At 41.8% G+C, this 16,074-nt stretch overlaps 1 protein-coding gene across 1 annotated transcript in view; it reads left to right on the top strand.

Moving 5' to 3' along the window:
* LOC142656299 (uncharacterized) overlaps window positions 1-16,074 on the top strand; it is a 154,989-nt gene that overhangs the window by 124,119 nt on the left and 14,796 nt on the right. Inside the window, exons 9-10 of the mRNA XM_075831193.1 lie at window positions 2,109-2,151; window positions 10,325-10,389. Of these exons, the coding sequence (XP_075687308.1) occupies window positions 2,109-2,151; window positions 10,325-10,389 (108 nt within the window). The remainder of the gene's footprint in view (window positions 1-2,108; window positions 2,152-10,324; window positions 10,390-16,074) is intronic.

Here is a 16,074-nt window from a genome sequence, read left to right as displayed (position 1 = left end):
TGCATGGCTTTTCTGATGTGGATTAACATTATCTAGGCCTAGGCCCAGGGGTAAATCAAGTGAGGTAGTTGATAATAATTTAACCTCTTAATTCATGCCATTCTAAACCGAAAAATTGCCAGTAATAAAGCTATTTGTGTATATGACAGTTGGAGTATGGCTATATAATCCCCAAAGTGCTCGCCTTTCTAAGTGAGTGAGTAAGTGATTTTTGAATTTCGTGTTTAGGTTAGAGGGTGTATTCTAAATATTAGAGACCGATCTACGGATATGGTTTGCTTTATAGTATGTGTTATTGTCAGAGAGCCCGGACATGCCAAAGCAACTTTTATTTGTCAATAATTGATATGCGAGTCTGAGTCGCTTCTTGTCCCATAAAAAGGTGGAGAAGAGGGATGTGATTTTAATAAAGGAATGTTTGGGAAGCCAAATAGGTAAGCTTAGAAGTATGTAAATATTTTTTGGGGATAAAAAAGATCTTTAGCAAATTCTTTCATCCCATCCAAGACACATATGGTAATTTCAATGAGTATAGATGACACTGTATATTTTTTAAAAGAGGCATGTAGTTCAAGCAAAACAGATGGGCCAGGTTCTTAGGCAGATGAATCTCCAGATATGAATTGATTATGATACATCTGGCCACTTATATAAAGAATTATGATTGAGATGTTGTATAAGGCTCTCTTGGAAGGATACATTAAACGGGTTTTCTGACTTATTTCATAAATTGCCCAAGGTTAGAGGGATGCATACATATATATATATATATATAAAAAAGGGCCATTACTTTCCTCCCAGATCCCCATTGATCCAGCGTCTCCGCTCTGTTCCTTCCCGGCGCTACTTATTGACATAGCTGCAGCGATGACATGCCCGTACCCATGTAATCGCTGCAACCAAGTACTGTCCTCACTAATCTTGTGCCGTACACCCACTGACAACAATGATTGACGGCAGCGATCATGTGGGTATACGGGCACATCATCGCCGCAGATATGTCAATAAACAGCGGCGGGAAGGAAAGAGCGGAGGCGCTAGAACAATCTCTGAGGAGCCTAATGGCCTTTTTTATTTTATGTATGCAAACCTCCTACCTTTGCCAATTTATGAAATAACTCGGAAACCCCCTTTAAGGATCTACAACTAATCGAAGTCCACTTTAAAATTAGAGACACTACCAAACTCAGTGAATAACGGTTAAATGAGTAATCGAGTGGGATGGATTAGTAGTAAGAATCAGCAAATCATCACCAAAAGCTGCCGTCTTGTGTGTCTGAGAACCCACTGTCAGACCATGTATAGTCACATCCTGTCAGATTCTTTAAATCAAGGTTTCCATCACCAAGATAAAATAGGTAGGTGACAAAGGCAACAACCTTTACAACGGTCAATGGTGACGGAAACATTGCTAATGATTTCCATTTGTCACCGCTGTGAAAGGGTTCCGTTGTTTTGACGGACTCAATAGCGCAGTTGATAGCTAAGGTTTTCATTTACCTTTCCTTTGAGGGGTTCCCCCTATGGATAGCTTAGTTGGAACCCCTCAATGGAAAGCAACGCTGATGTGAACACAGTCTTATACTCTCTCTAATTTGTGATGTGAATAGTCTGGTTAACGCGTTTATGTCACGTTTTGTTATTTGTGGTAACATCTATACCAGTATTTTCCAGTATTATGATCTCACAACATGCTGATTAAAGGTATTATAAAAAATGCACAAGAAATTTAATGAACTTTCCATTGATGTGTATTATTTTAATGATTGTAGCATTTACAGCTTGTATATTTTTATGTAATGGCTACCTTTTTAGTTAATAAGTATCCTCCTCCATATACAGTGATGTGGTGCTATGTCATGACCACAGTACCTTGGTCTCAATTCCATAACAATGACATTTCCAAAACTGTTGCCTTTCCTAACTACAAATCTTCAATTGCTGACCATCTCATGTCAGGATGACTGCAAATAGTTAGCACATTGTTCTCAAACAGCCTGACAAATGTGTCCAAGTGGAAAACTCTGTGTGGTACTTCACTGAAATATCCCCATAATGCAATAAATTATCTCTAACCACGCTGCGTGAACTAGTTTCTTCTTTTGCAGACTGAACACCTTAATGGATCTAGACCACAACCTCCACAAAGCCGTGAGTAAAATTATTTCTCTCCAGCTGTTTTCCTCTACTTTCCACTCAGATATGCCCAGTATTTGGAAATGTTACTCTCTCCTTGTGGTGAAACATAATTCAGCGATGACGCCATTTAAGAGCTGATGTCCTAACAAAGTAAAAACGTTCAGCATGAGGGTTTTCATTCCCATTTAAAAACTGCTTGTTTATGGAGAATGTCGCAATTCTAACTGTGTTTTGTTTTGTGTTTGGAACTAATAATTTTTTCAGGTGGCGTGATGTTATACAAAGGGGAGGAGCCTATGCATCTTTTTTAAGGAGATGGAAAATTTCGTATTTGGTGCAGTAAATGTACAAGTAGAGCTTAGCAAGAATTGCATAAAACTTTGAGTTCAATATGAAAAAACCCTGAAGCCTGCAATCGTTATGGTGCCCAGATTAAAACCTAACTTTTAATTTAAGAATGAATAGAAATCAATATTAAAATACATTATACTAGGAACTAATGCACTCAAACAGGAAATAATCCCTCTACCAGTAACAAGCAGGGATATAAATGGCAAAGTAGGAAATCGATAGATGTGCAATATCTTTATTCTGAGAATCCCTGTTATACCCTGGCTGTCAACCACCCTGAATAAGGGCAACCCCAAATCAGGATCCTGTCCCTATAAACACTATTATGCCCTAAATATGGTCTGAGAAACAATCATAAATCACAAAAAATCAACCTAGAGGTGAGCAGGTTATACAAGAATAAAAGCTCCAATAGCCCAACCTATCACATGACACCCTTACTCCCGAGTGTTTCATGGGGAGCGAAGCAGGGAGACGGTTCAGAGTCCTCGGTTGCTGTGGAGACCCCTCCAGGCCTCCGTAGTTTCCCGGCGGTCAGCATAACAATCGGATATGCCGACCCAGAAAACCATTGCACCTACATAGCGCCTCCCCGAGATTAAACAAAAGTGTATATATTTATTGACTACACTTAGTCATACATGATCCCGACCAGACTCGTACGGCAAAACTCTCTGCCTTATTTTCCACTCTGCATCTTAATGTGCTTATAAACACGCACAGTCTGACTGTTACTGTAAAGTACAGGCTGGACCCTGCAGAATGCCATAGGGGAGGCCACCATGATCAGGGATGTTAGGAAGGGAAAGAGTTAAGGAGTTAGGGGGGGTGGTTAGGAGGGGGCGTATGTGAGTGGGGCGAGGTCAGGTTACTTAAGGGTAGGAGAGAGGAAGGACGCCGCCATCTTTAGTAACAGCACAGGGACAACTATCCTTTTCCTAAATGTTGAATTTTTTATGTATGCATCTAAATGTATCTATATATTGTTAACTCCTGTTTAACCCTTAACCCCAACAATGCTTCTTCTGGTTTTGGTGGTCTTTTGAAGCTATTTAAACTCTGCTAGGTCCTCCTAGCAACAACTATGTTTTAGCCAGATAAAGAGATCGTTCCAATCTCGTAACGCGTAGCTGTTATACAATAAACATATGTATTTCTTATACTTTGTCTCGATTGTCCGATGGACTGAGTATTAATCTCAGAAAAATCCATCATCACTTCCTCGATTTTCAAGGGACAGTGCTGGGAAACTAATCCGGTTTTTCTTCCTCATCTTCATCTCAACAGTTTAACCCCTTAAGGACGCAGCCTAGTTTTGGCCTTAAGGCTCAGAGCCCATTTTTCAAATCTGACATATTTCACTTTATGTGGTAATAACGTCGGAATGCTTAAACCTACCCAAGCGATTCTGAGATTGTTTTCTCGTGACACATTGGGCTTCATGTTCGTGGTAAAATTTGGTCGATATATTCAGTGTTTATTGGTGAAAAATTGCAAAATTTAGAGAAAATTTTGAAAAAATTGAATTTTTCTGAATTTAAATGCATCTGCTTGTAAAACAGACGGTTATACCACCCAAAATAGTTACTAGTTCACATTTCCCATATGTCTACTTTAGATTGGCATCGTTTTTTGAACATTCTTTTATTTTTCTTGGACGTTACAAGGCTTAGAACATAAACAGCAATTTCTCATATTTTTAAGAAAATTTCAAAAGTCTTTTTTTTAAGGTACCTCTTGAGTTCTGAAGTGGCTTTGAGGAGCCTATGTATTAGAAACCCTGATAAAACACCCCATTTTAAAAACTAGACCCCTCAAAGTATTCAAAACAGCAGTTAGAACGTTTTTTAACCCTTCAGGCATTTCACAGGAATTAAAGCAAAGTGGAGGTGAAATTTGCAAATTTCATTTTTCTTGCTGAATTTCAATTTTATTCATTTTTTTTTCTGTAACACAGAAGGTTTTACCAGAGAAACACTACTAAATATGTATTGTCCAGATTCTGCAGTTTTTATAAATGTCCCATATGTGGCCCTACTGCGCTCGTGGACTAAAACACAAGCCCTAGAAGCAAAGAAGCACCTAGTGCATTTTGAGTCCTCTTTTTTTATTAGAATATATTTTAGGCAGCATGCCAGGTTTGAAGAGGTGTTGCGGTGTCAAAACAGTAGGAATCCCCCAATAGTGACCCCATTTTGGAAACTACACCCCTCAAGGAATTCATTTAGGGTTGTTGTTACCATTTTGACCGCACAGTTTTTTCACAGCACGTATTTGAATTGGGCTCTGAAATGAAAAAAATGTAATTTTTTCCAATAAAATGTCATTTGTGATCAAAATTTCTTATTTTCACAGGGAACAAAATACCCCATTTTGTTGCCCAATTTGTCCTTAGTGTGGCAATACCCCATTTGTGGTGATAAACTGCCGTTTGGGCCCATGGGAGGGCTCAGAAGGAAAGGAGCGCTATATGTTTGTTGGAGTCAAGATTTTGTTGGATTGGTTTTTGGGTGCCATGTCGCATTTGCAGAGCCTCAGAGGTATCAAAGCAATGGAAACCCACCAAAAGTGACCCCATTTTGGAAACTACACCCCTCAAGGAATTCATTTATGGTTGTTGTTAGCATTTTGGCAACACAGTTTTTTCACAGCACCTATTTCAATTGGGCTGTGACATTAAAAAAATGACATTTTTTCCAATAAGATGTAATTTTTTACCAAAATTTCTTATTTTCACAGGGAACAAAATACTCAATTTTGTTGCCCAATTTCTCCTGAGTGCATCAATACCCCATTTGTGGCAATAAACTTCCGTTTGGGCCCATGGGAGGCCTCAGAAGGGAAGGAGCGCTGTGTGTTCTTTGGAGTACAGATTTTGCTGGTTTGGTTTTCGGGTGCCATGTCGCATTTGCAGAGCCCCAGAGGTATCAAAGCAATGGAAACCCACCAGAAGTGACCCCATTTTGGAAACTACACCCCTCAAGGAATTCATTTATGGGTAATGTGACCATTTAGACTCCATAGTTTCTTCACAGAACTTATTTGAAATGGGCTGGGAATTAAAAAAATATATATTTTTTCCTATAATATGTCATTTTAGCTCAAAAAATCTTATTTTCACAAGAAATAAAATACTCCATTTTGTTGCCCAATTTGTCCTGAGTGCGGAAATACCCCATTTGTGGTGATAAACTGCCGTTTGGGCCCATGGGAGGGCTCAGAAGGAAAGGAGCGCTGTGTGTTCTTTGGAGTACAGATTTTGCTGTATTGGTTTTCGGGTGCCATGTCGCATTTGCAGAGCCCCAGAGGTATCAAAGCAATAGAAACCCACCACAAATGACCCCATTTTGGAAACTACACCCCTCAAGGAATTCATTTATGGGTGTTGTGACCATTTTGACCCCATAGTTTTTTCACAGAACTTATTTGAATTGGGCTGGGAATGAAAACAAAATTTTTTTTTTCAAATAATATGTAGTTTTGGCTGAAAATTTCTTAGTTTCACAAGAAACAAAATACCCCATTCTGTTGCGCAATTTGTTCTGAGTGCCGCAATACCCCATTTGTTGTGATAAACTGCCGTTTGGGCCCATGGGAGGGCTCAGAAGGAAAGGACCACCATTTGGCCTACTGGGGATTTTCTAGTGCGAAGTCATGTATGCAGAAGCCCCTGAGGTACCAGTACAGTTGAAACCCGCAAGAAGTGACCCCGTTTTAAAAACTACACCCTTAAGGCATTCATCTAGAGGTGTAGTGAGCATTTTGACCGGAGACCTACACCCCATAAACTGTAATGTGGGTTCTCCCGGGTATGGCAATACCCTACATGTGGCTGTTATCAGCTGCCTGGACACACAGCAGGGCCCAGAGGGGAAAGACGGGGGGGGGGGGGGATAAGCTGTGCGGAGTGCATCAGGGTAAGTAAAATTGGGGTAAATTATAAACCAAGGGATGTATGATAAATTTTAAAACACTTTCATACAGAGCTCTGGTTATTCGGGACATGTGTCACATTGATATATTGTGTCATCCATTATCGCCCTCTTATAGCAGACTTTGCACCTCTTTTGACTTTTTCCCTTCTTGCCAGTTTGGGGAACTTCTCCTGGAAAGTGTTGCCCTGGTACGATGCGTTTGGGCTCGCTTCCAGAAGTACTGGGTGCCCCCCCTTCTTGGTCCCTAAAGATTAGGTTCTTGATAATCACCTCTTGAAATTCCAGGAAAGTTCCCGTCTGGCCTGCACATCGACGTAGCACGTACGCATTGTACAATGCCATCTGTATGATGTGCCCGGCCAGCTTCTTATACCACACCGCATGGCGCTGTAGGGCTTCAGGGCTTGATCTTACAAGTCCATCCCTCCCATGTACCTATTGTAGTCCAGGATGCAGTCTGGTTTGGGGGTGGCCTTTCCTTCATATATCCTAAACCTGTAGGTATACCCTGATGCACTCTTACAGCTTATACATCTTCACGCCATACCTTGCCCTCTTACCCGGCAGGTACTCGCGGAATTGAACTCTCCCTTTAAAATGTACCAGGGACTCATCAATAGAAATACACTTCTCGGGGGTGTATGCTTGGGAAAACCGGGCACTGGAACGGTCTAATAGGGGTCTCCGTTTATACAAACGGTCAAAACTGGGGTCATCTCGGGGTGGGCACGGCTCATTATCTGTATTATGTAAGAAGCGAAGTATTGCCTCATTTATTTATTTTTTTAGGTTCCAATTCAGTTCTGAAGTTGCTTTGAGGGGCCCATATATTAGAAACCCCTATCAAATACCCCATTTTAGAAACTAGACCCCTCAAAGTATTCACAACAGCATGTAGAAAGTTTATGAACCCTTTAGGTGTTTCACAGAAATTTAGAGTAAAGTAGAGGTGAAATTTACATTTTTTTTTTTGTCAGAAAATCCTCTTTATACCATTTTTTTTATAACACAAAGGGATTTATCAGAGAAACGCAAATTAATACGTATTGCCCAGATTCTGCAGTTTAGAGAAATATCCCACATGTGGCCCTAGTGCGGTAATGGACTGAAGCGCCGGCCTCCGAAGCAAAGGAGCACCTAGTGGATTTTGAGGCCTCTTTTTTATTAGGCACCATGTCCGGTTTGAAGAAGTCTTGTGGTGCCAAAACATTGGGAACCCCCCAAAAGTGACCCGAATTTGAAAACTAGACCCCTTGAGGATTCCATTGTAGTTTTCTTGGGGTGCATGCGGCTTTTTGATCAGTTTTTATTCTATTTTTAGGTGGCGTGGTGACTAATAAACAGCAATTCTACTATTGTTTTTTTTTTCGTTTTTTTTTACAGCGTTCACCGTGCGCTATAAATGACATATTCACTTTATTCTGCGGGGCGATACGATTACGGCGATACCAGATGTTTATAGTTTTTTTTTATGTCTTATGGCGTTTGCACAATAAAATACGTTTTGTAAACAATCATTCACTTTTTGTGTTACCTTATTCTAAGAGCCATAACGTTTTTATTTTTCAATCAATAAAGCCGTGCGAGGACTTATTTTTTGCGTAACGAACTGTAGTTTCGATCAGTACCATTTTTAGGTACATGCGACTTTTTGATCTCTTTTTATTCCATTTTTTGGGAGGTGAAGTGACCAAAGAATTGTGATTGTGGTACGGTTTATTATTATTTTATTTTACGGCGTTCACTGTGCGGGATAAATAACGAAATAGTTTTGTAGTTCAGGCCGTTACGGACGCGGCGATACCAATTATGTATAGTTTATTTGTTTGTTTATATATTTTTATTAATAATAAAGGACTGATAAGGGAAAAAGGGGGATTTTTACTTTTATTACTTTTAAATCTTTTATTTTCTTATTTTTACACATCTTTTTTTAACTTTTTTTTTACTTTATTACTTTGTCCCACTAGGGGACATGAGGGCAGGAGGCACTGATCGCTATTCTAATACACTGCACTACATGCGTAGTGCAGTGTATTAGAACTGTCAGCTACTCACTGACAGCAAGCATAGTGGGTCCTGACGTTGTCAGGACCCACTAGGCTTCCGTCTATGGCATAGCCGGACGCCATTGTTTGGTGTCCGGTTGCCATAGTCACCATCGCCGGCCGCTATCGCGTAGCAGGCCGGCGATGGCAGCTTAACCCCTAAAAAGCCGCGATCTCTATAGAACGCGGCTTTTAAGGGGTTAATCAGCGGGGACACAGCGATCGGTCCCCGCTGTAGGAGCTGTGACAGCTGCTGAACAAGACAGCAGCGTCACAGCTCCTGTATGTGTCGGGAGGACGGCCGAAACGGCCGTTACTCCCGAGACGTACTATTACGGCATGGAGCGCGAACGATACAGCTGCCATGACGTAATAGTACGTCAAGGAGCGGGAAGGGGTTAAAGAAGCACTCCCACAAAATGTTTTATTCTCTGGCCTGTTGCAAAGGCACATTATGTAAATTATGGTGAAGGTAATTTTGGTACCGGAGTCTGTATTTGTGAGTTATGCAATTCCTTCTGGTCCTCAGCTGTGTCATGTGACCAGCAATAGGATTCCTCAACTGCCACAGCGTCTCATGTGTGGATAGGAAGTGAGTTTCTCCATTTATTCCTATGAGACTCACATTGAGGCTGTGATAGTAATGAATGGAGAAACTGACTTCCTGTCCACACATGAGACACTGTGTCAGTTGGAGAGTCCTATTGCTGGTCACATGATACAGCGGAGGACCAGAAAGGAGGGGATAACTCACAAATACAACCACTGGTAAGAAAATTACCTTCACCACAATTTACATAATGGACCTCTCTAATGGGCCTGATCATAAGACATTTTGTGGGAGTGCTCCTTTAAGAAATGTACATGATTAATCTATGCTGTTGAACATATGCCTGAAACTACACGTTGTTGTGTGTGACCATAAGGATGCATGCTGCATTTTACTAGATGATCAGAACTTAATTAACTAAGAGCAAAGTGAAAATTGTATTATGCTAATTTTGCTGACCCGTGGGTCCGGCTCCTGAAAGTTTCCTCTGACCATAGAGTTTCCCTGGAGCAGCCATGGCAAGGAACTGTTGTGTTACATTACTCACTCTATTTAGTGGCTCCTGGCCCTAAACTCTGGACAACCTTTTATGACATTCATATGCCATAATAAGGACAAGGGTTGTCTTTATGAGACTATCCTTCAAATCTACCCTTTGCCATCCTAAGTCTTATGGTACGTGGATCTTACAAAATATTAAATAGGTATTACCATCTTAAGCATTTATGACATATTCACAGTATTTGCCATAAATGCCTGGTAGGTTTGGGTCCCACCACTGGGACAATCACAGATCAGGAGAACGGAAATCCACTGAACTGATTGGGGAGTGTGGTGGACATGAGGGTAATCGGACCCCATGCTCTTGATAGGTGAGCGTCCCAGAGGTAGGAACCACACCTTTCAGGATTTTATGGCATATCATGTGCATCCCCTTTAAAATCTTCTCTTTGCCTAATCTTGTAATACGTAGTAATGATAAATTGAATAAACTAGTAATTACTTGCAGTTGCAACACGCTAGTACAGACAATTTTTTAAGAACTATGATAATCTTGAATGATGGATGGATAGATTAGATAGATAGATAGATAGATAGATAGATAGATAGATAGATAGATAGATAGATAGATAGATAGATAGATAGATAGATAGATAGATAGATAGATAGATAGATAGATAGATAGCAGCTAAATAAAAGCACAATGAAAGTTTAGTTGTAAAGCAATTTAAAGTAATTCAGTTACATTTCTCGATTATAACTCTTTTTATGTTTCTGTTTTCATTTTTATTCTATATCAGGAATTGAGTCCTCTGATGTAAGAGCAATAGATGAGCCATGGACCCTGCTAACTCCTGTACCTCAGGTTAGAAGCATGTACAAGAAATTTTGGTTTCATTTTTTTTATATTCATTGTAAATCAGGCAGAAACCTTTTATGATGATATAGGATAAAGAGTAAACAAAATGTAATTAAAGATGCAATTTCACTAAATATAGATAAGCAGTAGCTTCTATAAATGTTACTTCATATAATAAAAAAAGCTCTAGTATAAATGAAACAGGGGAATAGCTAGGGCATGAGGGCAGAAGGGCATGTGCATTTTCAGCCCATAAGTCGTCCCCAAAAGCATCTGCATTGTTGGAGAAATTATAAGTCACTTAACCCTTTCGCTGCTAGGGGTTTTCAGACATTTTGCAGCTCTGGTACAAGGAGATTTTAACACTATTGACATGCACAAATAAAACCTAAATTACAAAATAAAAAAAATCATACTAAACTTCCATATCCATATATTCTGAAAGCCGACACAGAGCACATTGTAAAAATGTCACACAACGCTTTGTACACAAACATCTTTATGCAATTTTGTGTCAAAGTGTAATTTTATATAAAAATACATAAAATGTATATCTTTGGCTAAAAGTGTGACCCAAGCAGAAAATTAAACCCACCACACAACCTAAAAATAAAAGTTCTAGATGTGCAGAGTTTATACATACCGCTTAAACCTATGTGTACATGCACTATCTTCATAAAATCATCAGAATTATAGAGACCAAAAATTTGGTTTTAAGCTGTAAATTTTAAAAAAAATAACCTATTAAATACAGAAATTACAGACCTTGAAACGTGAGTGCACACCCAAAACCTATATATTTGCTGAAAGCCGCCAACCTGATGATTGCCGTTCTTTTTACGTGCTGTTGGCAGCCATGCCCACCTTCACGTAGCTTTCTCGCAAATAGGAATCATTTCGTTTTTATGTGCATGTAAAACTTACATTTATGCCTAAAACTCACATATATGCCTAAAACTCACATATATGCAGAGGTTTACACGCAAAAACAATGTAAAAATAATAGAGCAAAGTGTGCAAAGTTTATATATACTACAAGCATTTACAGCAACAAGAGCAATGAATTTGGCAGTCATCCACAAATGTGCTAAGAATATATACCACACAACTGTTAGGGAAGCAGTTATAAAATTTTATGCTAAAGATCATTTACAGTCAAGATAGGGACAGTGTAAAATTAAAAACTTTAAATATGCTTGTGTGCGCATGGGACATTAGTGCTTAGTGCGACTAATTTACACCTCAGTCCGGATGCTGGTAAATGTCCAGATCATGGAGTCAATAAGCAGCCTAATTAGGCATAGAGGAGTGATTAGATAAGCAAACTCCCCCCCCCCCCCCCATATGTTTCAAACAGAAGGCAAGGATGCTCTCTGATTCATGTTACCCCTCTCCCTTGGACATTTTATAGCCTACAGGGACAGGAGGGGGATCATATATCCTCCAACTTTTACTGCACGTTCAGAACTTCCCCCGCTGCCCCCACATTGAACTTCTACATGAGCCACAATCCTGGTCTTGTATTAATGCTAAGATTCTTGGCTTTATAACAAGATCTAGATAACAGCTCTAGCCATGATCTAGCCTAAGCAGAGTCTTAAGTAGCAAGGAAGTATGAGGTACGTACTTGGGAGGGAATTAAAGTGACTATAAAGCAGATCACACTACATAAATTTTTACTCAGACTTAGTGGTTATAAAGTCTGTATCTGCAATGAGAAGAAAATACAATGCAAAATGGGTGGACTGCAGGGAGATTGGAAACCCTGACCTCAGGATACATACAATACAATAACTTATAAAAACTGCACAAACATAAATAAAGAGATTGAAAACCACTTTATTGGAAGCAGAGGTGTCGGCCATAGCATTTATTTACCAGAGTAAATAAATTTAAAGTATAAAGTAATAAAATATAAAGTAATTTACCAATTACTCTAAACAGATATTTCCAAGTGGTTAGATTAACTTCCAGTAGTATATTTACCCAATTAGGAAAGATGGCTGCTAAGTCACAACCTAGAGGTGAGCAGGTGATACAAGCATAAAAGCTCCAATAGTCCAACCTATCAGATGACACCCTTCCACCCTAAATGGTCACTAACTTTTTAACAAACTTTGCATAAATCAATAGTACAAACAAATATAATAAGCTTTTTAATATATCATAGTAGAGAAACATGCCTCTCTATTTATCAGGTGTAATGGCTGACGCTCCCTTTCCCCACCATCTCCGTATACTAACCTCCTCACGCATTCCCTGGCTCCTGGTTGGCGCTGCATACATCTCTTAGTCAGCTCTGCTTGCGACCTCCAGGGCTGGAGTTTTCCTTCTGCACTTCCTTATGCGCTCACTGAGCCTTGCAGTCTCAAAGCCAAATCTGCTACCCAGCTTTCCCTGGGTATAAAGGGTCCTCGCTTTTCTTGACAGATTGCCTGAACAATTAGCTTCATCATAGGGAGTCTAGTGACACCCTGTGTTAAACTCAGTTTGAATCACCTGTGATTGACATCTGCTTATAACCTGGACTATACTTGTCTCCTGCCTGCCTTAACCTCTTGCTTGTGATCCGTGATGAACCTCTGCTGCATGCCCTGACCTTTGGCTCAGCCAACCATGTATAGCTGTCTGCCGTATGGCCTGACTTTTTCTATAACTGACGTCGCATTTTATCTGCTGATTTTGTGTTATGCCTGTAAGAGGTATAGGGGTTAAAGGGTGAATACCACTCCCCGGTTTAGCTCCACATCAAATCCCTTTTTGACACAGTGGGTTCACACCATCCTCTAGAGGCCCCGTTACAGTTTCATTTCCCACGGGCCCCTGACATCAGGCTCCTCTCCCCTCTGAATTTACTGCTTTTTACACCTCCTCAAGATAAGACAAACTATCAGCCAGGGACAGGATCAGGTTACAGCTGCCCTAAGAAGGCTATGGAGAGTGGAGGGGGAGGAGGGAACAAAAGTGAGAGAGAACTAGAGAGGCAAAAATACACGGCACCACATGAGTGCAGATAAATAGTGGTAAAATTAAGCAGACATAACGGAGCAAGAAAATTGCTCACCTTGTGGGGTTGTGCAAGACTCAGGCACAACTCTGGTGAAGGCAGAATATCATCCAGAGGATCAGCTGCAGCCAGGTCCGGTCCGGTACCACGAAGCGGTTACCACAAAGGCAAGTGGTTAAATGAAGAGAAAGGGTTTGGGACCTATAGTGGGGTGCTGCTGATATTCAAGTTGATGAATAAGGCAAGTGGAGAAGTTGTATTTAACAACATGGGTTTTATTAGGACATATAGGCTACCCGTTTCGACGTTGGACCAATGTCTTCCTCAGGCCAAGTGTACAAAATGTACAAAAAATTAACAAGCTCCTTATATGGAGGAGAATTTAAATAGGAGAAAAAGACCACTAAAAAACGGGGTCAAAGCTGAGTTCTGACATCACATGAGGTCAGGGAGATAAAAAGCAAACAGTCAGAGTGATACAAAACAAACAATTAGTAAAAACTAAAGCAATTATAAATATAAGGATACTGTAAAGGATCTGCCAGGCACAACTTCTGTGTATACTCCCATAGGTAATCAGTCTGCACCTGAGTCTATGTCTCTGAGACTGACTCCATCTTCCACCACTCAGGATGGCAGGCTTAGGAGTGGGAGAGCCTATCGCAGCCTGGCCAGATGGAGCTAGCTCCCGCCCTCTGTCTATTTATACCTGCCTTTCCTGTTCCTCCTTTGCTTGTGATTCTTCTCGTGTGGTTTCCTGGCCCAGCTACAGCTTCTACCTATTTGATCCTGCTCCATACTGACCCTGGCTTACTGACTACTCTCCTGCTCTGCGTTTGGTACCTCGTGCACTCCTTGTTTGACTCGGCTCGTTCACCACTCTTGTTGTAATGGCAGGAAGGAGGTGAAGGGAACAAGTGAGCCCTAATCTACCCACCGCCCTGTCCCTGCCTACTTGCAACGACCCGCCCTAGGCGACGGGGTACAACTTGGCGGCGGTCCCTACGCTGTCTAAGTGCAAGGGAGTACAAACAGGGAACACGCAAGGGAAGGGGCAGTAGCCCACGGAACGCCGCGAGGAAATGGAGTGGTGAATGAGTCAGTCAGGATCAGGATGTAGTGGAGTATACCAACGAGAGCACGGAGCAGGAAGCAAGCCAGGGGCAAAGCGAAGCAGGATAAGCGGAACTGAAGCAAGGCAGAAGCATGGCAGAAGCAGGCTGGAGCAAGGCAGCAGTGGGGCCAGGAATCCAAGAAGAATAACAAGCACTGAGGAAGAGAACACGGCAGGTATAAATGGACAGGGGGCGGAGCTAACTCCGACTGACCAGGCCGCGATAGGCTCTCCCACTCCTGAGCCTGCCACCCTGCTTGGTGGGAGCCGGTGTCAGTCTAAGAGGTCTGGCCTCAGGTGTCGACTGATTAATCCCGGGAGTATACACAGACGTAGTACCTGGCAGATCCTTTACAGTACTCCCCCTTTTATGAGGGGCCACCGGACCCTTACTAAGAGGACCCGGTTTAGTGGGGAAGAGAAGGTGGAACCTCCTGATCAATACCCCAGCGTGAACATCACGAGCAGGTACCCAAGTCCTCTCCTCCGGCCCGTATCCTCTCCAATGGACCAGGTACTGGAGGGAGCCCTGGATCATCCTACTGTCCATAATCTTGGCCACCTCGAATTCCACCCCCTCAGGGGTGAGAACGGGAACAGGAGGTTTCCTCGAGGGGGACCAGGACGGGGAGCAGCGTTTAAGGAGGGAGGCATGGAAGACATCATGTATGCGAAAGGATGGGGGCAGCTCCAGACGGAAGGATACAGGGTTGAGGACTTCAATGATCTTATAAGGTCCAATAAATCGGGGAGCAAACTTCCTGGACGGGACCTTAAGGCGCAAGTTCCTGGATGACAACCAGACCAGATCCCCGACGACAAACCGGGGGTTAGCAGAACGTCTACTATCAGCCTGAATCTTTTGTACGCTCTGGGACGCCTCTAGGTTCTTCTGAACCTGGGCCCAGACTGTGCACAGTTCCCGATGAACGTCCTCTACCTCGGGATTATTGGAACAACCAGGAGAAACGGAGGAGAACCTTGGGTTAAACCCGAAATTACAGAAAAACGGGGAGACCCCTGACGAGTTACTGACCCGGTTATTCAGGGAAAATTCGGCGAGGGGAAGGAATGAGACCCAATCAAATTGACAGTCAGAGATGAAACACCTTAAATATTGTTCCAGGGATTGGTTAGTCCTTTCCGTTTGGCCATTAGTTTCGGGATGGAAGGCGGAGGAGAAGGACAGATCAATCTCCAACTTTTTACAAAAAGCTCTCCAAAATAAGGAAACAAATTGTACCCCTCTGTCAGAAACTATATTGACTGGGGCCCCATGGAGACGCAGAATGTGTTTAACAAACAAAGAAGCTAACGTCTTTTGGCGTTAGGTAGTTTCTTAAGGGGCACAAAGTGGCACATCTTGCTGAAGCGGTCTACTACCACCCACACCACCGACTTGCCCTGAGATGGAGGCAAATCGGTGATAAAATTCATGGAGATATGGGTCCAAGGTCTCTGGGGAATGGGCAAGGAACGTAGTAAGCCCGCAGGTCGGGACCTAGGGGTCTTGGACCTAGCACAAACCTCACAAGCGGCGACGTAAGCCCTAACGTCTTTAGGCAACCCA

This window comes from Rhinoderma darwinii, chromosome 6 (assembly GCF_050947455.1).
Source record: "Rhinoderma darwinii isolate aRhiDar2 chromosome 6, aRhiDar2.hap1, whole genome shotgun sequence".
NCBI classification, from domain to species: Eukaryota; Metazoa; Chordata; class Amphibia; order Anura; family Rhinodermatidae; genus Rhinoderma; species Rhinoderma darwinii.
Note: the sequence above shows the minus strand (reverse complement) of the source record. Positions and strands in the feature narration are given on the sequence as shown.